The 24,807-nt window shown below is 61.0% G+C and overlaps 4 protein-coding genes across 5 annotated transcripts; 1 reads left to right on the forward strand and 3 right to left on the reverse strand.

The window, feature by feature from the left end:
• On the reverse strand, positions 1-2,794 carry SCRT1 (scratch family transcriptional repressor 1). Its single transcript, XM_058659475.1, has 2 exons — positions 2,455-2,794; positions 1-1,100 (listed from the first exon to the last, which is right to left on the reverse strand). Exons 1-2 carry the CDS (start codon positions 2,567-2,569, stop codon positions 172-174), a joined length of 1,044 nt encoding a protein of 347 aa, XP_058515458.1. The 5' UTR covers positions 2,570-2,794; the 3' UTR covers positions 1-171.
• Positions 2,795-8,490: 5,696 nt separating this feature from the next.
• On the reverse strand, positions 8,491-9,847 carry TMEM249 (transmembrane protein 249). Its single transcript, XM_004580886.2, has 6 exons — positions 9,825-9,847; positions 9,604-9,751; positions 9,333-9,427; positions 9,058-9,253; positions 8,755-8,840; positions 8,491-8,661 (listed from the first exon to the last, which is right to left on the reverse strand). The coding sequence occupies exons 2-6, from the start codon at positions 9,719-9,721 to the stop codon at positions 8,491-8,493; spliced, it is 666 nt and encodes a 221-aa protein (XP_004580943.2). The 5' UTR covers positions 9,722-9,751; positions 9,825-9,847.
• A 363-nt stretch (positions 9,848-10,210) lies between these two features.
• FBXL6 (F-box and leucine rich repeat protein 6) lies at positions 10,211-12,724 on the reverse strand. 2 transcript variants are annotated; one of them, XM_058659469.1, is made up of 9 exons: positions 12,364-12,724; positions 12,123-12,281; positions 11,907-11,970; positions 11,587-11,718; positions 11,396-11,503; positions 11,286-11,309; positions 10,859-11,090; positions 10,532-10,778; positions 10,211-10,417 (listed from the first exon to the last, which is right to left on the reverse strand). In XM_058659469.1, exons 1-9 carry the CDS (start codon positions 12,687-12,689, stop codon positions 10,267-10,269), a joined length of 1,443 nt encoding a protein of 480 aa, XP_058515452.1. In that variant the 5' UTR covers positions 12,690-12,724; the 3' UTR covers positions 10,211-10,266. The 2 variants fall into 2 exon arrangements, with proteins under 2 accessions (XP_058515452.1, XP_058515453.1); XM_058659470.1 differs by having other exon boundaries at positions 11,196-11,309; positions 12,364-12,723.
• Positions 12,725-12,963: 239 nt separating this feature from the next.
• Positions 12,964-14,694, forward strand: SLC52A2 (solute carrier family 52 member 2). The gene is made up of 4 exons (XM_004580888.2): positions 12,964-13,227; positions 13,314-14,181; positions 14,259-14,382; positions 14,471-14,694. Exons 1-4 carry the CDS (start codon positions 13,098-13,100, stop codon positions 14,681-14,683), a joined length of 1,335 nt encoding a protein of 444 aa, XP_004580945.2. The 5' UTR covers positions 12,964-13,097; the 3' UTR covers positions 14,684-14,694.
• The last annotated feature ends 10,113 nt before the right edge of the window (positions 14,695-24,807 follow it).

The following is a 24,807-nucleotide window of genomic DNA, read 5'->3' on the forward strand; positions in this document are numbered from 1 at the left end:
CTAGAAGGGGCTGGCGAGGCCCCTGGCGGGCAGGGTGGGGCCGGCCCCCTCCCCCTATTGCTGCGAGGAGGGGCCCGCCCTCCGGCCCCTCTGCCTGGACGCTGCGGAGACTGCCGGGCAGGGGAGGAGGGCGCCCTCCGCCCCGTATTGCTGCGCGCCGAGCCGGCGGGCCTAGGCCTGCACGGGGCTGAGTTGGGGCGGCGCGGGGGCCGCGGGCCCGCCGGCCGCGCCGCCCTTGAAGCAGGCCGACTCGTAGTGCTTGTTGAGATAGGACTTGAGCGCGAAGCTCTTCTTACAGCGCTTGCATTGGAAGTGCTTGAAGGCCGAGTGCGTCTGCATGTGCGCGCGCAGGTTGGAGCGGTCGGCGAAGGCCTTGCCGCAGTGCGCGCAGCCAAAGGGCTTCTCGCCGGTGTGCGAGCGCATGTGGCCCTGAAGCAGCCAGGGCCGCGAGAAGGCCTTGCCGCACACGCCGCACTTGTGGCGCAGGTCGTGCGTGAGCAGGTGCATGGCCATGGCCGGCATGGACACGTACACCTTGCCGCACGTCGGGCAGCGCCGCGCCAGCTGGCTGTCCAGGCTGCGGTGCGTCTGCTTGTGGCGGCTCAGGTTCGACGACGTGGCGTACGTCTTGCCGCACTCCCCGCACGCGTGCCGGCCGCCGCCCGCGGGCCCCGGCCCCGCGCGCGCCTCGGCGCCCGCCCCCGCGCGCGCGCCTCCCCGACCCCCCGAGCCGGAGCCGCGCGCGCCCGCCCCGGGCCCGGAGTCGCCGTCGGGGGGCGCAGCCGCCGAGGCCGCGGAGGGGGGCGCGGCGGCGTGGGCACCGGAGCCCGCGTGGGCCGTCTTGCGGCGCGAACGCCCATCGGTGATGAAGAAGGCGTCGGCCGCGTAGCCCTCGCTGACTGCCGCGTCGCCGTTGATGTAGCCGCCCGCGGCCGTGGCCAGCTCCGGACGCGGGGTGGGCGGCGGCGCCGAGCCCGCGGCGGCGGGACCCAGCTCTCCGCGCACAGCGGCCGCGTACATGGGCTCCGGGGACGGCCCCTTGAGCAGCGCCGCCTCGGCGTCGCCATCGCAGACCGGCCCCACGTAGTCGCTGAGGTATCCTGCGGAGCGAGAGGGGGCGCGGGGGGCGGAAGACAAAGGAGGGGACGGGGTGGGGGGCGGGACGGAGACAGCGGGGAGGGGGCCGGTGAGCGCGGCCCACCGCCCCGCCCCCGCCGCGGGAGGAGCACCGGCAGCTCCGGGCGGGGCCGCCCCCCTTCCCCCGAGCCTCAAGGTCAGGGGGGAGGGGCGGCGCGTCCTCGCCTCGCCCCTCCCCGCGGGTTCTCCCCACTTCAGCAGTTTTCCCTGATTATGCAACACACTGCAGGCCCGCAGCGCACAAAGCCGGTCCACCGGTCCGCGGGCCCGGGGACCCCGTGGCGCGCCTCTCCGGGGTTCCCCCACCTGGCTCCTCCCCGCGCCCCGCCTCGGTGCTGTCCCCTCTGGCTGCCCAGGTCCCCCGGCGCAGCCTGGGAAAGGCGCCCTCCTCCGGGCTCCCGCGGCCTCCTCGCTGCCTCCTCGCTGCCTCCCCGCTGCCTCTCTGCCTGGCACTCGCTGGGCTGGACCCCCCATCCACCTTGGCCAGTGCGCCTCCCTAACTCCGACCGCTTGGGTGCGGCTGCGCCTTGGGGGCCTGCCCTGCACCCCACCCTGGGTGACAGCGCCCAACGGACAGTGCAGGGTCAGGGGTGGGAGGAGCGTCCACCAGGGGACACCTTCAGAGAGACCAGCTGTTGCGGCAAGCCAGCGGCGGCGTTGGCGCAGGTGCCCGCAGTGGCCCCCGGAGCGCGAGGCGGATCTCCCGGCTCCAGCCTGCTGGCGGGCCCCCCAGGAGACCTCCCCGGCGGGGCGAGGCGCCCCCTCCCACCCGTGCCACGGTCACACCTGCCGCAGCAGGGACACTGGCGGTCACATGGCGCGTGGTGGCCTCGGAGTCACATGGCCCCATGGAGTGGCACACAGGCAGGCACACACACAGGGTCACACACTGACAGTCACATGGCCACACGCAGTCACATGGGCCCACACAGGCTCCCACTCCTGCAGGGCACGCTTGCTCTGCTGGCACTCCCCGCGCCCCAGCCTGCGTGCTAACAGTTGTCCTTGAACTTGGGCAGCACACAAAGAGCCTTCCGGCCGTGTGCGGAGAGGGGAGGTGGTGGCGCTGAGCCCCCTCTGCCGCCCCGGGGGCTGTGGCCCTCACAGGTGGGCGCCCGCCCAGCCGCAGGCCTACTCCTCTCGGCTCCCGGCCTTACTCCTAGCAGGGGTCCAGGCTGTCGGAGCCGGGGGTCACGGCACGCGCGCTCTCCCCCGGGGCGGTAGCCCCCCACCGCCTGCCTGCGCGCCCAGCCCGGCCAGGTCCAGCCCGAGGTGCCCGGCCCCCTCCCCCTCCGCGGCCCCCAGCCCGGCTCGCACCTTTATCATGTAGCCGCACGCCGAGGTCGCCGCGGGCGCGCCCGTAGGAGCTCTCGAGGTCGGCCGAGGAGAAGGTGTCAAGTTTGACCTTCTTGACCAGGAAGGACCTGGGCATGGTTCCTGCGGGGCTCCGGCGCTGCGGGCCTGCGCAGCCGGGGCTCGGGGGCGCTGCGGCCGCGGCGGGCGCCGGGCACCATCCGAGGAGCGGCGGCGGCGGCTCGGGTCCCCGCTCGGGCCGCCGGATGCTGCCGCGCCAGGGCCGGTCCGTGCGCCGCGGGCTCGCCGCTGCGCGCCCCGGGACGGCGGCTCTCCTCGCGCGCTCGCCTCCTTCCTTCGCTCCTTCCTTCCTTCCTTCCTTCCCTGCTCTGGTCCCGGCTTCCCAGCCCGCAGTGCCGCCCCTGGACAGGCGGGGGAGGAGGCTGGTGGCTGGGGGGGGGATGGCGGAGAGGGGGGAGCGGCTCCGTCCCGGGCCCGCGGGCTGCAATGGGTGCAGCGCTGGCCCGGCCCCGCGGCCCCCTTCCGCTCCCCGCCGCCGCCGCGGCGGAGCCTCAGTCAGCGGAGCCCCATGCCCCCGGGGGCGGCGGCGGCGGCGGTGGGGGCGCCGGCGTTTTCAGCACCGCGGCCAGCGCCGGCCCGGGCAGCACCGCGGCCAGCGCCCGAGCGCGCACGGCCGGCGCGGGCGGAGAGGGGCGGGCCGAGGGCGCTCGGCCGCCGGGCGGGGGTCCTCGGCGGGGGTCTCGGGGAGGCTGGCTTTATTGTTCTGCAGCCAGAGCGGCGGCGGCGGCGGCGGCGGCGGGGGGCGGGGGTCCTGGGGGGAGGGGAGCGTGCGGAGGGCGGGCCGAGGGAGGGGGAGGGACGGGGCTCGGGGGCGGGGCTCGGCGCTCGGACAGCTCCCGCGCGGCCTCCCGAGCCCGCAGCCGCCTCTGCCCGCGGCCCGGCCCAGCCTCCGGCTTTTAAAGGCGGCGAGCGGGGGGGGAGGGGAGGCGGCCGGCGGAAATGGCTGCGCGGGCCCGGTCGCCCGCCGGGGTCTCCTGGGAGGGGGCCCGGGGAAGCCTAGGGGTGCTAGGAGTCCCCCGCGTCGCTCAGGGAATGGCCGCCCCGCGCGCGGCCGCATTGTCGGCCGGGTGGGAGAGGAGGACCGGGGCGCCCCGGGGCCTGTGTATGTGGGGAGGGGGTGCCATCCTAGGCGCGCTGCGCCCTCGGGGTCACCCGCCGCGCGTGGGGGGCAGGGACGCGCGCGGTGCGGGGGCGAGTGCTGAGGCAGCGAAAGCGGCTGTGCGGGAGCCGCGTGCGCGCCGTGCCGCAGTGTCTCCGGCCGCGCGGTCACCCGGGCTGACCCCGAACCCGCCCCTCGGCCCTGCGGCGGACGCGGTGAGGCGCGGGGGTCTGCGGGGCCCCTCGCTCCAGGAACGGGGCTCCGCGGATGGCTCTGCGCCCTTCCGCGGGGCTGCAGCTCCCCCGGCGGCCCCGCAACCAGGCGCATCACCTTGCGGAGGCCGCCCGCGCCGAGTTCGCAGCCCCCATGACGTCAGGCCCGGCGGCCAATGGCGCACGCGGGGCGCGGGGCCGCACAATGGCCGCGCGCGGGGCGCTGGTCCCCGGTCGGGTCCGGCGCCGCCATTGTCCCCTCGCCGTCCCCGCCCGGCCCTCCGGGTCTGCCCGGCCGCTCGCCGGGGCCGGGGCCGCTCGCCAACGCCGCGCTGCGGGGCGCGCGCGGTGACCTTGCGCGGGGCGGCCGGGAGCGCGCGGCCTGCGCCTCGCCCCCACGCAGCCGGCCGCGGCGCCGACCCGGCGCGGGGACATCCACCTTGCGTGGCAGGCTCTCCCTGGGGGTCGGGCGGACGGCACCGCCGCCCCCTTATCGGCGGGCCTCAGCCGGGCATGCTCGCGGAGGGGGGCGAGGGGGTCCCCTCTGCCTCCTGCGGGGGGGAGGGCGCTCGCCCGAGGCTCAGCCGGAGTCGCAGGCACAATTAGCATTTTGATTGCAGGATTGGGGGGCCCATCTGGACCGAGGCCTAATTACCTGGCAAGCCCTCGGGGCGCGCCCCCCCCCCCCGCTGCGCGGCGCCCACCGCCTGCTCCTGGACCCCTGTCCGTTTCCACGTGCTTCTCCCCCTCTCTTCGTCTCGCTCTCTGGAGTCCCGTTTCTCCGTCGCCCCCCTTCCTTCGTCCCGTCCCTGTCCATAAACCCTTGCCCCTCGGGGACCCGGCCGGCCCTGACCCCCAGCCTCCGCGCAGGGTGGACGCAAACCGAGCAGGCGCACCTGTGTCTCCTAGCTGCGCGCTCCCAAGGGGGCCGTTGGTGCGGCCTGGCTGGTGCTGGCGTAGATTCCGCAGCCCATGCCCGGCAGGGGAGGGCAGCTGGGCCTGGGCCCTGGCCATCAGTCCAGGCCCTCCCAGGTCCGGAACACACATGTGGCCCCGCGGCACCGTCCTTGAAGCAGCCACACCCAGCCACCTCCACATCTGGGGGTCGGGATGGGCCCACAAGGACCCTTGGCCTCTCTGGCCTTCAAACACTTTTCAGCTTTCCTCACTGATGTACTGAGCCTCCAACTGAGGGGGCGTGAGGGAGGCTCAGCTAAGGACAACTCAGGCAAGGCCGTGCTGGTCCTGGACTAGCCAGTCCTCCTGGCCCTTCGGGTCCTGACCCTCACGCCCTCTGTGGTCTCTTGCACAGTGCCCCCTCAAAAAAAATGGCCTGGCCTAAGGACGGGTCCTGGGCTGTGCTCCCCTCAGCCAGAGGGTGGGTCCTGGGCTGTGTGCCCTGCAGCCTGAGGGCAGGTCCTGCACTGTGAACCCAGCAGCCGCCCCTGGCATTGATATGGTCTGCATCACGCCATCCGACCTCTTCCTCCTCACAGCTAGGGCTCTGACCGAGGGCTTCTGTGGCCCTGGCCATCTCAGCCACAAGGGTCAGTCCTGTGCCAAGAGGAAGTGGTGGGGAGGGCCAGGGTGTGCAGATGGAGGCCAAAGCTGCCACACCAGAGACCTGGAGGATACGGTGGTGGAACAGCAGGGCTGACCCTGGGGCTGTGCTCCTCAGTGGGGACAGGGCCGCAGGCTCCTTGAGGAGAGAGCGTGGGTGCTCAGCTTCAGGACCAAGGGTGCGGATGCAGGGACGCTGTGGGAGTGTGTGCTAGAGCGTCCAGCCATGCCCTACTCAGTTGAGACCAACAGAGCTCTGAGCTCTGGCTCCAGCCTGCTAGGCCCTGGCTGTGCAGAAGCATGGCATGTCCAGAGGCGACCGGGACCAGGGCAGGGCCAGTGCCCAAGCCAGGACCTCCATTTCGGAATTACATGTGGGTGCAGGGGCCCAAGCACATACGCCACACTTTGCTGCTTTCCCGAGCACGTCGGCAGAGCAGCTGGGACTGGAACTCGCCCATGTGGGATGCCAGCGCTGCAGGTGGCTGTACTGGCTAAAGCACAGCATTGGCCCTGCTCTCCCACCTGTTAATGAGAGGTAGCCCTGCTGGTCAGCACCCAGTGTGTGTGTGGAGGGCCTCTGAGCCTGAAGCTCCGGCAGGTGGGCAGCACCTGGACCTGACACAGGTGCGCAGGGCAGCGTGAGTGCTGGCGCAACTGTGGGTTGCTTGCTCGCCACTTGCCGCATGCTGGCATCCTGTCCGCCATGCCTGGTGGCGGCGTGGCGCAATGTGCAAGGGCGCGGGGACCGTGCCCCGGCTTCCCCCGCGCCCGAGGCGCCAGGTGCCTGCCTTGCCTGCTCACCCCCGCTCTCACCAGCTGGTCCTGGCTGCATGTGGCTTCACTCTTGAGCCTGGAAAGCAGCAGGCACCTGGCCGTCCAGCAAGGAGACCAGGGTGGAGGAGCTCCCGGCCCCCAGCCCTGCTGAAGCAACTGCAGGCCTCTGGGGTGTGAACCAGCAGCTGGGAGATGTTTCTCTCCCGGAACTGAATTTCTTTTTTTTTTTTTTTTTAATTTATTTATTTTCATTATAAAGTCAGATATACAAAGAGAAGGAGAAAGAGAGGAAGATCTTCCGTCCGATGATTCACTCCCCAAGTGTGCGCAGCAACTGGTGCTATGCTGATCCGAAGCCAAGAGCCAGGAACCTCTTCCAGGTCCCCACACGGGTGCAGGGTCCCAATGCATTGGACCGTCCTCGACTGCTTTCCCAGGCCACAAGCAGGGAGCTGGATGGGAAGTAGGGCTGCCGTGATTAGAGCCGGCAGCTATACAGGATCCCAGCACATTCAAAGAGAGGACTTTAGCCACTAGGCCATGGCGCCGGTCCCAATAAAATAAATTTTTTTTAATATTTTATTATTACTGGAAAGCCAGATATACAGAGAGGAGGAGAGACAGAGAGGAAGATCTTCTATCCGATGATTCACTCTCCAAGTGAGCCGCAACGGGCCGGTGCGTGCCGATCCGAAGCCAGGAACCAGGAACTTCTCCCAGGTCTCCCACACGGGTGCAGGGTCCCAATGCATTGGGCCGTCCTCGACTGCTTTCCCAGGCCACAAGCAGGTGCTGGATGGGAAGTGGAGCTGCCGGGATTAGAACCGGTGCCCATATGGGATCCCGGGGCTTTCAAGGCGAGGACTTTAGCCGCCAGGCCACGCCGCCGGGCCCAAAATAAATTTTTTAAACAACTAACAAGAGGCCCCATTTCTCTGCACCCCCACCAGGGGCCGTGCCTGCCTGGGCTCCCCGCTGCTCTCCCAGTCCTCCCCAGTCATCCTCCCCGCCTCTTTGTGGATAGTGCTGTCCACCCACGGCCCTCACCTGACTCTGCCCATGGCCTTGCTAGCCAGGGCTGGCTCTGGAGACCTACGTGGGGACTCCAGACCTGTCTTTCCTGCTCCCCATCTCTGACTCCATGCTTTTCCAAGTCTGTGTTTGGGGTGTCTGCCCTCCTCCAAGTGGCTGTCAGGACACCCCCAGTCCTGGTTAGTTCTCTGCCCTTGGGCAGGAGCTGGGCACTGCTGTTTCAGGGACAACACAGCCCCCACTGGGGGGTCGGGGGCCCCTGGGCGCAGCCATCAGTGGCCACGTCTCACTTGGACACGTCACAGCGCACCCAGTAGCCCGGCTCTGCCGAGGGGCATTGCAAGCACCCATGATCCCTAGACAGGGCCACAAGCAGGCATCATGGTACCACCCAGCTGCTTCCCAAGGCATGGGCTCATGGGACACCTGCTGTTTTATTTTAACTACTTTTTTTGCCTTTTTCCTATTAAACATTTGCTTTTTATTAGAAACAGAATTACAGAGACAGAAAGAGTCCTCCATCCACTGGTTCACTCCTCACATGGTTACAATGACCAGGACTGGGCCAGCACCTTCTTCCAGGTCTCTCATGCTGATGCAGGGTCCCAAGGCTCTGGGCCGTCCTCCGCTGCTTTTCCAGGCCACCGGCAGGGAGCTGGATGGGAAGTGGAGCAGCCAGGACTTGAACTGGTGTCCATGTGGGATGCCGGCACTTGCAGGGAAAATATTACACTGCTGGTCCAGAGCTGTGGTTCCGCAGACACTCGGTGGCCATGCCTCTAGAGCCGCGCTGACCAGCACAGCCACGGGGGCAGCAGTGGGTTCTGGGAGCCAGAGGGGCACGGCGAGTGGGGTGGGGGTAGGAGACCCAGGCACGGGGGACATGGTAGGTGCACAGAGCCCACATGCAGGCCTGGTGCCCAGCGACCAGGGTAAGGCAGCAGCTGGCTCCAGGATGCCTCCCTGGCCCAGCGCTTCTCTGCCTCCGAGCCTCCCCACTGCGGGCTGGCCTGGGAGCTGGGGTGGAGCGCACAAGGGACCAAGGGGATTCTAGCCCTTGACCAGCTGCCTGCTCACTGATGGCTGGCTGACCTCCTAAGAATGCTGCCTCCTGGAGGGCTGGCTGGGGCCGAGGGCGTTCCAGCTCAGCCGCCAGGCGTGGCCAGGGCTGCCAGGTCCTGGAGGGGTGCCCCTTAATTGGGAGCCTCCCCCGCCAGACAAAACAACCCGGTGGGAAGCCAGAGGCAGCTTTATTGCCAGTAGAGGGGCTGGGAGCGGTGGTGGGTGGGGGGCTGTGCGCTAGGCTCGCCCCGGCGGGTCGTGGAGGCGGACCTTGCGCTGCGCTACGCCCGGGCCCAAGGCACCCTCCAGCGGCCGGTGGCGCACCACGTGCCGGTAGGACGTGGCTAGGTAGTCGAAGTAGTTAATGTTGAGTTTCTGAGCGACGTGGCGTCCCAGGTACTCGATTTGCTGCGGGATCGGGGGAGGGTGGGTTCTCATCCGGCGGGTGCGCGCGGACCTGCAGCCCCAGCCCCGCCGTCAGGCTCCCTCGGCGGGACCCACCTCGTAGCGCTCTGACAGCTGCACCAGCACCAGCGGCTCCAGCTTGTGGCCGCTGAGAACCAGCCGGAAGAAGCACCTCCCGTAGGCTGGCGTGGGTGGGGGGTGCACTCAGCCAGGGCCTCGGGGTGCACTCAACAGGGGCGCGGGCAGGGGCAGGAGGGGCTCGGGAGGACCTGGCCAGCACGGCCAGGGCGTGGGGAGGGCGCAGGCTCACGGTGACTGGGGCAGGGGTACCCCGTGGGCCTTAGGGTTAGGGTACCCTCCAGGTTGGGGCCCACCTGCCCGCCCCGGCCCGGGCGTCACCGTCGGAGCTGAGTGCCAGGCGCACATAGACCAGGTGCATGGGGCCCTGGCAGACGGTGCGGCCCCGGATGGAGAAGTGGTATATGCCACGCGGGTGGTTCAGTACCAGGCGGCGCCGCGGCAGCGACGAGACCAGGAGCCAGAGGCCCACGCCCACGCCGTACGCAGGGAAGCCCCAGGTCTCCTGCTTGCGCACCTGCGGGGGCCGCGTGGCGGGGATGCGTGAGGACCCGTTCGCCGAGGGCAGGCGGAGGGGCCGGAGCACGCGTGCCCACCTGCCGGATGAAGTCCAGGCTGACCAGCACGATGCAGACCGCGAAGAGCAACGCCCCCTTCCACAGTGTGTCCTGGTAGTACTCCAGCACAAAGACTGCGGGTGTTGCGTGAGTGCTGCGGGGGCCGCCCCGCACCCCACCCCTCCGACCGCCAGCGCACTGCCCCTGCCCACGCACGCCCGGCTGCCCACACACCACCCGGCCGCCTGCACCCCGTGCTGCCCACGCACCCCGCACTGCCCCTGCCCACCACCCCGTGCTGCCCACGCACCCCCAGGCTGCTGCTGCGTGAAGGGGTAGAAGCTGTTGCTCTTGAGGCGCCTGGCCAAATGGCGCTCGGTGAAGAAACCCAGTGTCCAGAGCTGGAAGTGGCTGCTGTCCGAGTTCATGGGCAGGTGGCTGACCCGGCCCTTGGAGCTCTGAGTGGGAGGGTCGTGGTCAGCCTGGGGCAGCCTGCCTGTGGACCCCACCTGCTGCCCGCCGTGCCCACACCTTGGACAGGAGGTTCTCCAGGGTTGCGGGGGGGCGGGGGGAGGGAAGAAAGCAGCTCCCAGGGGATGAGCTGCAGGGCGTGCAGAGGGACGCCTCCGAGTGGGCCCTGCTGAGTTCTAGAAGTCCCAGGGGTTCTAGAAGGGGCTTCTGTTGCCCACCCTTCCTGGGGCAGGCCTTGCGGTGGGCCATGGCTCTCTTCCCCTGCAGGTCTGGACCCCGGAGAGGACACTCCCTGGCAGAGCCGCCACAGGATGACCACACATCCCAGGCTCAGTGTGGGAGGCCTCTCTGGCCCTACTGCCCGAGCGTGACCGTGGCTTCTGCTGCGAGTAGGACCCACACACACATGTGGGCAGGGCAAGCCCACAACTTCTCCTCACACACAATTCCTTAGAAATTGTCTTTATTGTAACAAAACCGGGCAGGCAGGGCGAGCAGCCCCCTAGCTGGGGGAGGGGGAGCTGGTGAGCAGCTGCTCCAGGCACCACTGGACCTCTTCCAGGCCGCGGTAGGCGCGCTTCAGGCCCCTGGGCAGGCAGCGGCAGGACTCCAGGTTCAGGTGCAGCAGGCCAGGGCAGCTGGCGATCACGGAGCTGTGGGGACAGCGCAGGCCACTGGGACCCAGGATCGGCCGCCAGCTTCTCCCCATCCCACTCCACAAGGCCGGCCCACGTTAGCGGCTGCCAGCTCTGGGCAGGGGTGCTGACCTGACCGTGCTGGGGGTTACCCGGGTCCCCCTGAGGTTCAACGAGCACAGTGCTGGTGGGGAGCCATCCGGGGAGCCCGAGAAGGCGGCCAAGGCCCGCTCCAGGTCCTCCTCACTGAAGCCCTGGCCACTCAGGTCCAGCTCACGCAGGGTGCGTCCCCACTTGTGGGTCAGCAGGGGGCTGCCCTCCTTGACCAGGGTCAGCCGGTCCGAGTGGCCATACAGTCCCAGGTACAGTTGCTCTAACTCTGGGAAGAGGTTGAGCCATGAGCACCGGGCAGGGGGGCTCCCTGCTCCCCCAGCTCCCGGCCACCCAGGGGACGCTGACCCTGGCAGGGCAGGTCCAGCAGGCCAGCAGGTGTGACGCGGGAACAACCACGCAGGTCCAACAGGCGCAGGCCGGGCGAGCCGTGCAGCAGGCGGTCCAGGACCTCATTGCTGACAAAGTTGCTGGTGGAGCTGGCCAGGCAGAGCTCCTGGAGGCGGGGGAAGCCAGGCCCGGGCATGGACCCCCGTGCACATGGCTTGGGCAGCCACACCAGATTCAGCAGCCTCAGTACCTGGGGGCAGGCGGAGTTCAAGCCACAGGACGGGCCCTGGGCTAGCCTGCCCACCCACCCGTGTCCTCCGGGGCCCCCCCAGGCGCTGGGCAGGGCAGCAGGTACCTGCAGCTGGGGGCAGCCCTTCTGCAGGCCTTCCACGGGGAGCTGCAGGGGTGTGCTGTTGCGACTGAGGCCGGTGCTCAGCTCCAGGACCTGCAGCTGGGGGCAGCGGCCACCCTGTGGGGCCGGGAGAATGCGGGTGGGCAGCCTGGCCCAGGCAGGGCCCCAGTGCCTGCCCAGCTCCGCCCCACCACCACACCCACCAGCAGTGCGCCCAGGATGGCTGTGGTCTGGGAACTGTAGGTCAGCCACAACTTGCGCATTCGGGCTCCGGCTTCCTCCAGGAAGGTCAGCACGGCCGCGGACTCCACCTGGGGGACCCAGCACAGGGGCCGCGGTGACCCTGACCGGGACCCCTTCCACGCACCCCCGCCCCCAGGGCGCCAGGGCTCACTGTGGAGTGTTGCAGGTCTAGGCTGTGCAAGCGGCTGCAGGCTCTGGCCAGCGCGCCCAGGGCCTCTGCGGTCACGCCATGGCAGTCGGAAAGTTTGAGGAAGGTGAGGCTGGGGCACTGTTCGCTCACCAGCTGCAGGGAGACACCGGGCCTCCTGGGGTGGGGGCGCAGGGCAGGGGGTAGGAGGCCCTCCCCACTCCTCCACCCTGAGCTCGTGTCCGCAGGCCAGGCCTGCCTGGGTGCCCCCGCCTGGCATCTCGTGGGGGGGCGGCGATAAGGATGGAGAAGCGGGGTCCCACTGGGAAGCCTGGGGCTCTCACCTTCAACACGGGGTGCACCTGGCTCTTCCAGTGCAGCAGGGTGAGACTCTGCAGCTGGGAGAAGCTGGGGCAGCAGGGGGCGGGGCTAGGGCCGGGGCACCCCACAGCCCGCCAGGCCCCAGCCCTCGCCGCGCCTCGGTGCCGGGGGTCGCAGGAGGGCCGGGGCCTCCACGCACCCACTGGAGGAGGCCGGGGGCGCGCGCGGGGTTCCCTCACCGGTTGGGCACGAGCCACTGCAGAGCGGCCAGCAGCTTCTTCTCCATCTTGACCCCGCTCTGGGCAGCGCGGCCGGGCGGCGGCGGCGCCAGGGTCACCGTGTGCCAGAGCGCGGGATGCGAGGCGGCCTCGTGCCAGCGGCGGCACACGCGCGCGGCCCTGGGGGGCACAACACGGCTGCGGGTCCCGGCCTGCCTCGGCGGGCCCCCAGCCCCGGGAGCGGCCGGGGTGCACGGCCTACCTGCCCAGGAACGGCAGGGGCCCGTCGGCCGCCACCAGCAGCCCGAAGATGTGCACAAGGATCTCCAAGGGGAGGCGGTCCCCCCAGCCGGCGTCCGGCCCCTGCGCGGGCTCCAGCCGGGGCCGCGCCCGGGGCTTGGCGGGGGCGACGCGGGGCCCCGGGCCCGGCACCACGAGCAGCATGCTGTCGGCCGGCAGCAGGTGGCACTCGGAGCCGCGCGGCGCCAGGCGCTCCCACCAGCTCTGGCCGGGACGCGCCCAGGCCCCGCGCGCGCCCCGCGCGCCCCGCGCCCGCCGCCGCGCGCGCCGCGCAGCGCCGGGAGCCATGGCGGAGCGCGGCGGAAGGGGCCGGGCGCGCGGCGGAAAGGCGGGGCCCCGCGGCCGGCGCTCCCGGGGCGCACGGCCCGCCGGCACCCCAGGTTTCCGGGGCCGGACTTCCGGCCGGATGGCTCCGGGGGCGCAGGGGTTCGAGCCCCAGCTCCGGCCGGCCGCGCCCCGGTTCCCGCGCGCTCTGGGCCGGAGAGGGCGGCGACTCTGCAAGTCCTCGGGGGGCGGTGTCGCTCCGGGACCGGACCGCCCTGCCGGACACGCCCCTCGGCCGTCCGAGCCGCCCACCTTCCGCAGCAGGAACCGTCGGGGCGTCGTTCGCCAGAGCGCGCCCGGGGTGCGGGGGTCCGACGCCCGAGCCTTCGTCGGGGCGCAGCGCAGCCTCCCCGCCGCCAGAGTCCGGGCTGAATGGCCTCGCCCCCGCTGGGCCGGCTGGTGCTCACGCACCTGCTGGTGGCCCTCTTCGGCATGGGCTCCTGGGCCGCCGTGAACGGCGTGTGGGTGCAGCTGCCCGTGGTGGTGAAGGAGCTGCCCGAGGGTGAGTGCGGGGAGGCGCGGCCGGCGGCGGGGCTGGCGTGCTCCTGCCCACGCCCGCGCTGACCCGGCCGTCTCGCCTCCCCGCAGGTTGGAGCCTGCCCGCATACCTCTCAGTGCTGGTGGCGCTGGGGAACCTGGGTTTGCTGGTGGTGACCGTGTGGCGCCGGCTGGCCCCGGGCAAGAGCGAGCGCGGCCCCATCCGCGTGGTGCAGGCGCTGAGCGTGGTGGGCACGGCCCTGCTGGCCCCTCTGTGGCACCGCGTGGCCCCCGTGGCCGGGCAGCCCCACTCGGTTGCCTTCCTGACGCTAACTCTGGTGCTGGCCAGCGCCAGCTGCGCCTCCAACGTCACCTTTTTGCCCTTCCTGAGCCACCTGCCGCCTCCCTTCCTGCGGTCCTTCTTCTTGGGCCAGGGCCTCAGCGCCCTGCTGCCCTGCCTGCTGGCCTTGGTGCAGGGTGTCGGCCGCCTTGAATGCCTGCCGGCCCCCGCCAACGGCACGCAGGGGCCCCCGCTCTATTTCCCAGAGCGCTTCTCGGCCAGCGCCTTCTTCGGGGCCCTGACGGCCCTCCTGGTTGCCTCCGCCGCTGCTTTCCAAGCTCTCCTGCAGCTGCTGCCCCCCTCGCCCAGGTCCAGCCCTCCTGGGGGCTCAGAGCCCGGCCTGCAGGTGGGAACCCCCGGAGCAGCGGAGGAGGAAGAGGGGGAGGAGGTGTCTCCATTGCAGCAGCCGGCCGTTCCCGCTGCCAGCCCGGAGCCTGAGGGGCACCGGCTGCTGTCGGCTCGCACCGTCTGCCTGCTCGGCCTGCTGGCCACCACCAACGCACTGACCAACGGCGTGTTGCCAGCCATCCAGAGCTTCTCCTCCCTGCCCTACGGGCGCCTGGCCTACCACCTGGCCGTGGTGCTGGGCAGTGCCGCCAACCCCCTCGCCTGCTTCCTGGCGATGGCTGTGCTGTGCAGGTGCATGGGCGCACACCTGAGCGGGAGGGGTGTGGGGGGCTGCAGGTGGGTCCTGAGTCCCTGCCCTCTCCCACCAGGTCCCTGGCAGGTCTGGGGGCACTCTCTCTGCTGGGCATGCTCTTCGGGGCCTACCTGATGGTGCTGGCAAGCCTGAGTCCCTGCCCCCCGCTGGTGGGCACCTCTGCAGGGGTGATCCTCGTGGTGAGTGGGGGGGATCCTGAGGGAGCCCGGCTGGCCGCCCCCAGGACAGGGTGCCATGTGCTCAGGAGGCCGCCCCGTGTCCCCCCAGGTGCTGGTGTGGGTGCTGTGTGCCGCTGTATTCTCCTACGTGAAGGTGGCGGTCAGCTCCCTGCTGCATGGTGGGGGGCGGCTGGCTCTGCTGGCGGCTGGTGTGGCCATCCAAGTGGGCTCGCTGCTCGGGGCCATCGCCATGTTCCCGCCGACCAGCGTCTTCCGCGTGTTCCGCAGTGGACAGGACTGTGTGGACCAGTGTGCCTCCTGACCCCTCTGGCAGGGGGGCCTCCGTCCGTCCTTCCAGTGCCTGCCGCCTCCGGACAAGCTGGGGCCCCTCACCTGCACACTCCATGGGCACCCGTGACCCGGGACAACCTGCTGGGGTTTGCACAATAAACATTGGCGCTTCAAGTCCAGTGCCTTCTCTGAGCTCCCCTCCTGGGACCAGGCACAGCTCCTACAATGCAGCTGAGAGACCCCCACATTCAGGCAGGCAGCTGTGGCCATACCACTTCCCACGGTCCCGAGCTGCCTGGGCCTTCACTTGTGTGCACCTGCAGAACCTGCTGTGGAGGAGCGGGGTCTGGGGTCCCCAGGCTGGTTGGTCTCGGGCCTCCCAATGCTCGGGACCCTGCACATCGGCCGCTGGCCCAACTCTATCCCACCCTCAGCCTGAGCCGGGGGGCACGAGGCCTTCAGATGTCCCCCTTCCCCACTGCCATGCTGGCTGAGTGGGAGGGTGTTCAGGGGCAGGTTCTGAGCCCTGGGGCCTGCTGTGGGGGTCCAGATGGCCATATCTGACAGCCTGACCAATCCCTTCATGGGGCGTGGCTGGCAGGCTGGTGGGAGCCTCAGAAGTTGACTGTGAAGCGGATGGAGGACAAGAGGGGGTGTTGGCATGGTGGCTCCCTGCTGGCCCTCCTCTTCCGCTCAAGGCCCACTGCTGACAGGCCCTGTCCTTGAGCCACCCGCTGAGGTCCACCCCCAGGTCCTTCCTGATTCCTTCCCCTTGGCCAGTGATCAGAGAACCTGTGTGTGTGTGCTTGTTGGAGAGAAAGCTTAGGGACCGTGAGCACACGCACAAACAGTGGGAGAGAAGGCCCAGAAGCCATGTGCACAGTGAGAGAGAAGGCCTGGGGCCATGTGCACACACACGACCTCTAGGAGAAAGGCCTGGGACCTCTCAGAAGCCTCTTCATCCTGCCATTTTTTTGGTAATTTTTTTTTTTAATATTTATTTATTTTTATTGGAAAGGCAGATGTACAGAGAGGAGGAGAGACAGAGAGGAAGATCTTCTGTCCGGTGATTCACTTCTCAAATGGCCACAACAGCCGGTGCTGTGCTGATCCGAAGCCAGGAGTCAGGAACTTCTCCCAGGTCTCCCACACGGGTGCAGGCTCCCAAGGCTTTGGGCCGTCCTTGACTGCTTTCCCAGGCCACAAGCAGTGAGCTGGATGGGAAGTGGAGCTGCCGAGATTAGAACCGGCGCCCATATGGGATCCCGGTGCATTCCAGGTGAGGACTCTAGCCACTAGGCCATGGCGCCGGGCCCCAAAGAGTTTTGATAGTTCAGTTGTTCTGTGTTGTGCAACTCGCCATCCAATCACAATGGACTCTCCAGAACCCACTGGGCTGACATAGTCTGACATTGCCCAGTTATTCACTGCCTACGCTTGGCCAGGGTAGTTGATTGAGCCTTTCTGTCCTCCGTCCTCTGTCACGGTCCCAGGTGTCCTCTGCAGGTCCAGTGGACTGCCACATCCTCCATGTGCACCTGGATATGCTGTCCTCTGGTCCATCTAAGCCACCGAGGAGGCCCAGCTCTGACATGCCCTGCACTGTCGCTGTCCCGCAGCGATGGACTTGGTGCACGGAGCCGATAATAACACGCGTGGACCCCTGACTGATGGTCAAAAGCCGAGGTTTATTAGTAGCATCAGACTTTATACTCTGAGGGTCATATAGGATAAGGGAGGAGGTGTTGAGCTTATCAACAAAACCATTAATGCTTGTTTGGAACTCCTTTTGTCTTGTATATTCCACCAGGTGTTCTCATATACATATGCAGATGATATCCAATAAGGTATACAAAAGATAGCCATTTGGTTATTCTCCTCCAAATATTATCCAACCAACTGTAATCCTGTGCTCACTGACCTTTTAGGGTCACAATGTCCTCCTACAAATCCCCCTTCTGTGTTTTGTAAAATTAGGCCTGAATGATGTATGTAGGGGAAACATGCTCTTGGGCGAGCAGAAAAATGGGGAGAAACAATATTATTTAACCAAAATCAGAGTGGCACAGGAACAGTGTAAAGACCAACATTGACATACATAGCAGCTGAGTTCAAACATAGCATCAAAGTTCTTTACAGTTACATCTTGTTTAGCATTAACAGTTTTAAATTGATAAAAGCTTTTCAGGGAGATTCCTAACCCAATTTAAATTTTGCAGTTTATAGAGGTTAAGCACAGTTTTCCATTTAACAATTGAAGAATAGAAAAGTTTTAGGCAGGTGAGCAGGGAAATCCCCAACAACTTAGTGAGTGAGGAAGAATTTAACTCTACATGGGACTCACAAGCAACCCTGATGGTTGGTGTAAGAGAGGGCTGGGAGCCAAGGCTGGAGCTAGTTAAGAACTAGAGGAAGCTCCTCCTACAATTCTTTTGTCTCTGAGTGCCTCCCGGGGCTCCTGGCTTAAGTTCCCAGGTCACCAGACCCTATGAGCAGGGTACTGGGCTGCTTCAATCCCTTGTGAGAAATCCAATAGGAAAGGACTGACCTCAGAGTTCTCAGCCTCCAAGGGCACTCATCTTCCTTGTGATCTCCTTGGCAGTCGGGATACGGTTCTCGATGTCCTTGATGAGGCAGGTATCCACTGCTCCTGCAGCGAAAGCACATGGGAGGCCTCCAGGGGTCTCCGGGACTAGGATAGAGGGCTCCTCTTATCCTCCTGCTCCACCCTGAGATTCCCCTTGCTCTATACACACAACCTCCTTTAAGAGGGTGTCAGAGTCGTCCTTGGATGCCACCACAAATTTCTATGGCTTTTCTAATGTCTAAGGTCATTAAAATATATAAATAACAAGTTACACTTAAAGTCTTCCTCAAACATTCTAAGAAGGTGGAGAATTTCTCTGCACTCCTGACCTGTAGTGGAACCAGAGGAATATTAAAGAAATTTAGCTTTTCAGTTCTTAGAGGACGCTCCACTGGGGGTTCCATCTTCTCCAGGGGCAGTTCAAGGGATCTGCAGCACTTTCGAGGTCAGATGAGCCATAGTTTTGAGGATCCATCAGGAAATTCTAGGGACAAGAGCATAACCTTTCCCACGGATTATTAGTGTTTATCAAATGCATCATAATGTCAAGGACAGTTGCGCTTGATGCACCAATCTCTTAGGATCCCTCACGTCACCCGGTGTTGGAAGGGGTCTGGCCTCCTCCTCCTCCTCCAATGTCTCCTTGATAGGGATGGATGTTTCAGGATGAAGTCGCGAAGTTGTCTTACTGCAGGCGCTTCCTCCGGTGAATGGAGTCCAGGGCTTTACATTACCAGCTGGCACCCACACAGGCTGCAGCTCAGTTTCTGGAAAAACACAAACAAACCCTCTTCCCACAGTTAGCAAGGGGTCAGGACCTCTCTACTTGTGAGTGGCTGGGTCCCTCCATCAAACCAAAGGCATCTGTGTTGGGCCTGCAAGCAGCCTCTAGTGACGCAGAGCTGGTGCTCACCAGGAGACAAAATCTGAACAAAATTTAAGGTGAGTAAGACCAAATTAATGCATTTACAGGGGTAGCATATTCCCCCCTCTGCTTTTAAAGCATAACTTTAACATCTTTGTGATTTTACAATCCTATCAGAAAGCTCTGGGCGTGGCTGCAGGTTGCCACAGCCCCAAGGCAACCTGCTCTTGATAAACAAACAGCAACACATGATAACAATTTGAAACAACTTTTTACAAAGGACAAAATGTTAAGACACACATGTATGCGCGCACACACACAGACACACACACACACTTTTGGAGACTTGAAAATATTATTCTCAACCAAGCTTAGTAGTAGTGTTCACCAAAAACCAGTAAGTGAAACCATTAAGTCAATAGTTTTGAACCAAGAAACTCAGACAAAAACATTGATCATGCTATGAAATCCCTCCATCAATCTAAAATTGCAAATTTCAGTCTTCCCAGCAATACAGCCATGCTAAGAATACATAATTAGCAACGCAAACTAAAATTAAACCTTCACAACTCCATGGATGTATACAACGTTTTGACACAATAAAATTTTACTCCATTTGTTATTTGGCAATAATCTTAGTATAATCCAATAGCCTGGTCAACTGTCTCCACAAAATGGGAGATAGATCCGTTGGCATTCTTGAGGCCTCGTAAGAATACCAAGGGAATCCCTAGGATTTGAAACCTTTGAATTCTTAAATGCTTTTTTAAGGATAGCTAAAAATATCTGAAACAAGATTTGTTGTTGACATTAGCATAACACATGATAGATTACAATTGGTTATTGATGCGAGATCATCACTCAAATATCTTTAAAACAAATACAAAACCTTGACACATTAAAGGCAGTGAGAGATTTGATAACCAGCCAAAAACACAAGAATTACATTAATACATGCAATTAATACATGCAAACACTTTGTAGACAATGAATATCACATTAACTTATACCTTGAAATAATCAAATAGTGTTCGAGTTCAATTTTATACCAAATTATTTATGATAAAATTTCACATTTTTATTAAATGTCCCCCCAAAAAACCCTCAGGATTTACAAAAGCCTAGTATCTTCTTTGAATTCCAAGCTCCCAAAAGTTGCAATGGATATACAGATGAAGTCAGTTTGCTAAACATCTACCACAACAAAAGACCTTGAAATTGGTGACTATTGTGAAAGCTAGCCATTAAACTGAAGGCCAGCTTCCTCAGCATTATAAAATATTCCAAAAGACATGCGGTTACAACTTGGGTACATTAACAAACAAAACAGCAAACATTCACTTTATAATGATATAATGACATCACCCAAACACTCCTTAAAGCAAGAACATCGCTTTTGTTAATTTTAAACAATGAGAACGTAATGAGGCAGTGAACATAAAAATTAACTTAATATAAAGACTTGTACTTAAAAATTAGTATACATGATTAAGCAATGCTGTATAGGAAAAAGCACTATATGAATAACATGCATACACCACAACTGATTGGAATTTCAGCCTCCAGGATTTATACTTGCAGGGTGAGGAGTACAGGTGGGGCAATGAGACAGTGGCAGTTTTAAGTTTGTAGCTTCTCTGCAGATTCCCATTTTGTAAACCTGTGAATGTTTGGAACCTGGGGCTGACCCCTCCCAGAGTCTTCTGGCCACAGGCATCTGCCATCACGGTCAAATTTGGATTTACATTCTTTTTTCCAGTGTTGGCCTCTTCGGCACTTAGGACATATTCCAGGGGAGTGACTGTTAAAAGTATCCGCAGGGTATTTTTGAGTTGAAGGAAGCATTCGGCAATCTTTTCTAAGGTGTCCTGGCTTGCCACAATTAAAACATTTAGCCTTCATTTGTTTTTGAATAGCAAAAGTTTCAAGTGCTGCTAGGCGGGCACGGTGCTTAAATGTCCCTATGTTGCGACAGGCTTTCAGGTAACCCAGAAGATCCTCTCTTTCTTTTATAGGACGAATAACAGCCTGGCAGTCCTCATTCGCATTATCAAAGGCCAGTTGCTTTAACAACAATTTCCTAGTGCCTTCTCCCCTAACTTGTTTTTCAATGGAGTCTGTCAAACGTCTTACAAAATCAGCATAAGATTCTCTGGCTCCTTGAATGACTTTTGTATAACTGCCTGCAAATTCAGACCCAGTTTCAGTTTTCTCCCATGCCCACAATGCTACGTCTCGTATATGCATGAGCGCAGCTCGAGGTAGCTGTATCTGTTGCTCTGTAGTAACCCACTGTCCATCTCCAACCAACATATCATAAGTCAGTTGTCCCCCACCAGGGAGTTGCCGACCTGATGCTCCTAAGGACAGCAGTTTTTCTTTAGCCATATCGCTTCTCCACATTTTCCATTGTAAATATTGAGAAGGAGAAAACCCTATTTTTGCTATTACTTCAAAATCATAAGGAATCCAGTTTGCTCCCTGGCTCCAGCCATTTAAATATTCCCACACATAAGAAGAAGTAGGTCCATAGGACACACAAGCCTTTTTAAAAGCTATGATGGCATTAACATCTAGGCTTTCATAGGTAGGTTGGTTATTTTCTTGACTAAGTATGATTGGAAAAAGCAATCGGAATTCATGAGGTCTCCGGGGAACATCAGTCATTTGGAAGCGTTTTTGATCAGATTTAAGAGCAAGACGGCATGGGCTGATATTTAACTGTTGCTTTATCCCAGCCTCATTTACCTCACTAGAGAAATCCTGCGGTTTAACACTGAAAATTTTCTTTTTCTTAGTTCTGATTTCATTTTCAGTCACATTATGGTAACATCTTCCAAGTTTTCTTTTCCTAATTTCCACATCTGAAGTATAAGGCCTTTCTCTTTTTGCTGCATTACAGTGGCATCTCCTCGTGGGAGGGTCTCTCACACATTCTTTCTCATCTTCATCTGTAGTATAAGCCATTTCTTTCCTAGCCACATTATGGTGGCGTCTCCTGTTAGGGAAATCTCTCACGGGCTCCTCTTTGCTGTCCTCATCTGTACTATGAGGCGTTTCTTTTTTAGCCATATTACAGCGTCCTTTCCTGTTAGGTGGGCCTCTTAAGGATTCCCTTTCTCTTTCTTCCTTGTCCATACTATGAAACACTTCTTTTTTAGCTACATTTCGGGGGTGTCTCCCCTTAGAGGAATTTCTTGCAGATTCCCCTTCTAAAACTATAATAATAGCTCTAATTAAAGCCGATATAATCCAAAAACTAACTTGAATATCTTCTATCCTTCCGGCCTTTTCACCATTTTTCTGAGTAAAATTCTTAAGTCCAGTTTCTAGTGTCCATTCATCTGGAGACCAAGGATTATATTCACTAACAAGCTCTAAATAAAAACGCAATTGCTGCCTAGTTATCTTCGTTCCACTTTTCACTAAAAAATTCTGCATAAGAGAGATAAAAGACTGTGCCCTACACTGGTTCTGGCCCATTGTCCCACTCACCACTTTCTGTGGGGGTCTCCGCTGCACTTTCTCTTCTTCTTTCAAGTCCCCGTTCAGGCGCCAGTTGTCGCTGTCCCGCAGCGATGGACTTGGTGCACGGAGCCGATAATAACACGCGTGGACCCCTGACTGATGGTCAAAAGCCGAGGTTTATTAGTAGCATCAGACTTTATACTCTGAGGGTCATATAGGATAAGGGAGGAGGTGTTGAGCTTATCAACAAAACCATTAATGCTTGTTTGGAACTCCTTTTGTCTTGTATATTCCACCAGGTGTTCTCATATACATATGCAGATGATATCCAATAAGGTATACAAAAGATAGCCATTTGGTTATTCTCCTCCAAATATTATCCAACCAACTGTAATCCTGTGCTCACTGACCTTTTAGGGTCACAATGTCCTCCTACACTGCACGGTCAGACATGCAACCCGCAATTCTCTCCGTGGTTGGAATTCTGAGTTCAGTGGTTTGTTCAGTTGGGGGATCCGCATAGAAACTTCATCTGAGGTGATCCCAGACCTGACCCCTGTGTGCGCGCCAATACGGGGTCCAGCACAGTCCATCGCCCAAATTGGCCCATGTTAGTTGCAATTACTGGGTCAGTTGTCTCCAGCCCTGTCTTCTACGCAAACTAATGGGTGTTGCAGTCCAACCCAAGGCTGCCTATCACACACACTCATCCCATACGCAAACCAGTGAGAGCTGCAGCCTAGTCAGAGCGACCTGCATAACCCCCACCATGCCTGCACCTTGCCTGATTCCCGTGATTGCCAATATGCACAGCAGACTGGTCCTGTCTGTCCCACATCCCATTTAGCTCTCATACATGTCTATGGGCATTGAAGCCTAGTTCAACCCAACCAGCCCCACTATCCAGCCCACACACGTGCTGGCAGATGCCTTGCTGTCTAGCCACGCCTGCCCCCGTCCCGGTTCTCATGCTCTCCAGCTGGAGTGATCACCCAAGAGGGAGGTGACCACTGTTTGCACCCCCAGGCCTCTCCCACTCCCGGATCTTGCACTCTCCAGGTGGTTCTGGAGTTTAACTTGACAGAATTAGCTCCCCGTGCCAGCCTCTGCTAGCTGATGCTGCGGCAAAGCCCAACCAACCCTCACCCACTCTGGCTTATCCTTGCGCCAGCAGGAACAGTCAGCCCAGCCTGGCTTTTCTCTGAATTAGCCCATATGAGGCCAACAGGTGTTGTGGCCCTCCCTGGCCTGGTGCCCCCATCTAACTCATGCTCTCCAGTGGGGATGGTGGTCCAGCCGGGGAGCCCTCCACAGCTCCCCAGCTGGTTTCGCCTCCTCCCCCTTCCCAAGTCTCACGTGTACTGGATGGGTGCTCGGCCCAGTCTGGCATGGCCCACCTAACCTCAGCATTTACCTGTGTGTGCTGTATCCTGCCTGAGTTCACACTGGTGGGGGCCACAGCCTAGCCCAGCTCAATCAGTCCAGGCCCTCATGTGAACGAATTGGCTTGTGTTGTGACCCAACCAGCCCGACCCACACTCCGTTCTGGTGCTCGGATTCGCCAGCAGGTGATGTGAACTGGCCCTACCTGGTTCACCTCAGACCTGCACCAGTATGCCAGTGGGCACCGTGGCCTGGCCTGGTGTCATGGTTCTTGCGCTCACCTGCAGTCACTCTTCTTATCAGAACCTCTCTCAATGCCAGGTCTCGTGCACACCAGTGGGTCCCTGAGCCAGCCCTACTCAGTCCCCCTCCTGTCCTAGCACTGGCCTTCACCCTTTCCGTTTCTTACTGTTGGTGTTACAGCCCAGCCGAGCCTGGTCCACACCCAGACGCAGCTCACACGGTGCTAGAAAAGCCCCTAGCTCTAGCTTTCGCGGGGACTGGCGTGTGGTGATCACCGATGCTCCATCAAGTCCCACTCTGGGTTGCCATGTGGGCTGGTGCGTCAGTCTGACCCACACAGATCATCCAGTCTCTCCCTCCAAACCACCAGGTCTCAGTCCCCTCACTTACCTGCAGGTACAGTGCCCTGTAGCTGAGTGTCCCTCAGGATTCATTCCCTACCTGCACATACTACAGCCTTATCCATGGATATCCCTAATTTTATTTATTTTAAAAGATTTTTATTTTTATTGGCCAGTCAGATATAAGGAAAACATTCAATCCGATGATTCACTCCCCAAGTGACCACAACAGCCGGTGCTGCACCGAACCGAAGCCAGGAGCCAGGGACTTCCTCCAGGTCTCCCACACGGGTGCAGAGTCCCAAGACTTCGGGCCGTTCTCGTCTGCTTTCCCAGGTCACAAGCAGGGAGCTGAATGGGAAGTGGAGCTGCCGGGATTAGAACCAGCGACCATATGGGATCCCGCAGCATTCAAGGCGAGGACTTTAGCCGCTAGGCCACAGCACTAGGGCCCTTTAACTGCCAAGCTATTGCGCCAGACCCCTCCCGTGTGAATGTGCGGATATTTACTGGCATTCTTATATATGCACACCTCAAAAACTTTTTGAACACAGATACCAATTTTGACGTCAGTATGTATTAGGCATTAATGTTAATAACTTGCTGTTGTGGGCCCGGCGGCGTGGCCTGGCAGCTAAAGTCCTCGCCTTAAACGCGCCTGGATCCCATATGGGCACCGGTTCTAATCCCGGCAGCTCCACTTCCCATCCAGCTCCCTGCTTGTGGCCTGGGAAAGCAGTCGAGGACGGCCCAATGCATTGGGACCCTGCACCTGCGTGGGAGACCTGGAGGAAGTCCCTGGTTTCCGGCTTCGGATCGGTGCAGCACCGGCTGTTGTGGCTCACTTGGGGAGTGAATCATCGGACGGAAGATCTTCCTCTCTGTCTCTCCTCCTCTCTGTATATCTGACTTTGTCATAAAATAGATAAATCTTTTTTTAAAAAAAGAACTTAATGTTGTAATAGTATCTTTAAAATTATAGCCAATTATACATAAAGCTTACAAGAGTAATTTCTCAACTTTTCTGACTTCCTCTTTTCAACATGCTTAAACCTTTAAGTATTTTGTCCTAGCTTTCCCTTTCCATTCTATGATAGCTATTTTCCTGTAGGACAAAGCAATGCTACATTTTTTAAATAAAAGCATACCAACTTTTAATACAATGACTTTAAACGATTTTCAACCATTTCTCCCAATTCATGGAAACACATTTTAACACAAACCCGCCTCAAAGCCGGGAAAGAGAAGTTTTTCAAACAACCTTCTTC

The sequence above is a fragment of the Ochotona princeps genome, unplaced genomic scaffold (assembly GCF_030435755.1).
Source record: "Ochotona princeps isolate mOchPri1 unplaced genomic scaffold, mOchPri1.hap1 HAP1_SCAFFOLD_121, whole genome shotgun sequence".
Lineage (NCBI taxonomy): Eukaryota > Metazoa > Chordata > Mammalia > Lagomorpha > Ochotonidae > Ochotona > Ochotona princeps.

What these genes read in the sequence shown, in the direction of transcription:
- SLC52A2 (XM_004580888.2), top strand. Translation starts at nt 13,098, where the DNA reads ATGGCCTCGCCCCCGCTGGGCCGGCTGGTGCTCACGCACCTGCTGGTG. An exon ending in GGTGAAGGAGCTGCCCGAGG is followed by an intron (nt 13,228 to 13,313) that starts GTGAGTGCGGGG and finishes GCCTCCCCGCAG; the next exon opens with GTTGGAGCCTGCCCGCATAC. An exon ending in CTGCAGGGGTGATCCTCGTG is followed by an intron (nt 14,383 to 14,470) that starts GTGAGTGGGGGG and finishes GTGTCCCCCCAG; the next exon opens with GTGCTGGTGTGGGTGCTGTG.
- FBXL6 (XM_058659470.1), bottom strand. Translation starts at nt 12,689, where the DNA reads ATGGCTCCCGGCGCTGCGCGGCGCGCGCGGCGGCGGGCGCGGGGCGCG. An exon ending in CCCCTGCCGTTCCTGGGCAG is followed by an intron (nt 12,282 to 12,363) that starts GTAGGCCGTGCA and finishes TGTGCCCCCCAG; the next exon opens with GGCCGCGCGCGTGTGCCGCC. An exon ending in AGGTGCACCCCGTGTTGAAG is followed by an intron (nt 11,719 to 11,906) that starts GTGAGAGCCCCA and finishes GTCTCCCTGCAG; the next exon opens with CTGGTGAGCGAACAGTGCCC.
- TMEM249 (XM_004580886.2), bottom strand. Translation starts at nt 9,721, where the DNA reads ATGAACTCGGACAGCAGCCACTTCCAGCTCTGGACACTGGGTTTCTTC. An exon ending in GCCTGGACTTCATCCGGCAG is followed by an intron (nt 9,254 to 9,332) that starts GTGGGCACGCGT and finishes CGGCCCCCGCAG; the next exon opens with GTGCGCAAGCAGGAGACCTG. An exon ending in CCTGGCACTCAGCTCCGACG is followed by an intron (nt 8,841 to 9,057) that starts GTGACGCCCGGG and finishes CACCCACGCCAG; the next exon opens with CCTACGGGAGGTGCTTCTTC.
- SCRT1 (XM_058659475.1), bottom strand. Translation starts at nt 2,569, where the DNA reads ATGCCCAGGTCCTTCCTGGTCAAGAAGGTCAAACTTGACACCTTCTCC. An exon ending in CGTGCGGCTACATGATAAAG is followed by an intron (nt 1,101 to 2,454) that starts GTGCGAGCCGGG and finishes CTCGCTCCGCAG; the next exon opens with GATACCTCAGCGACTACGTG.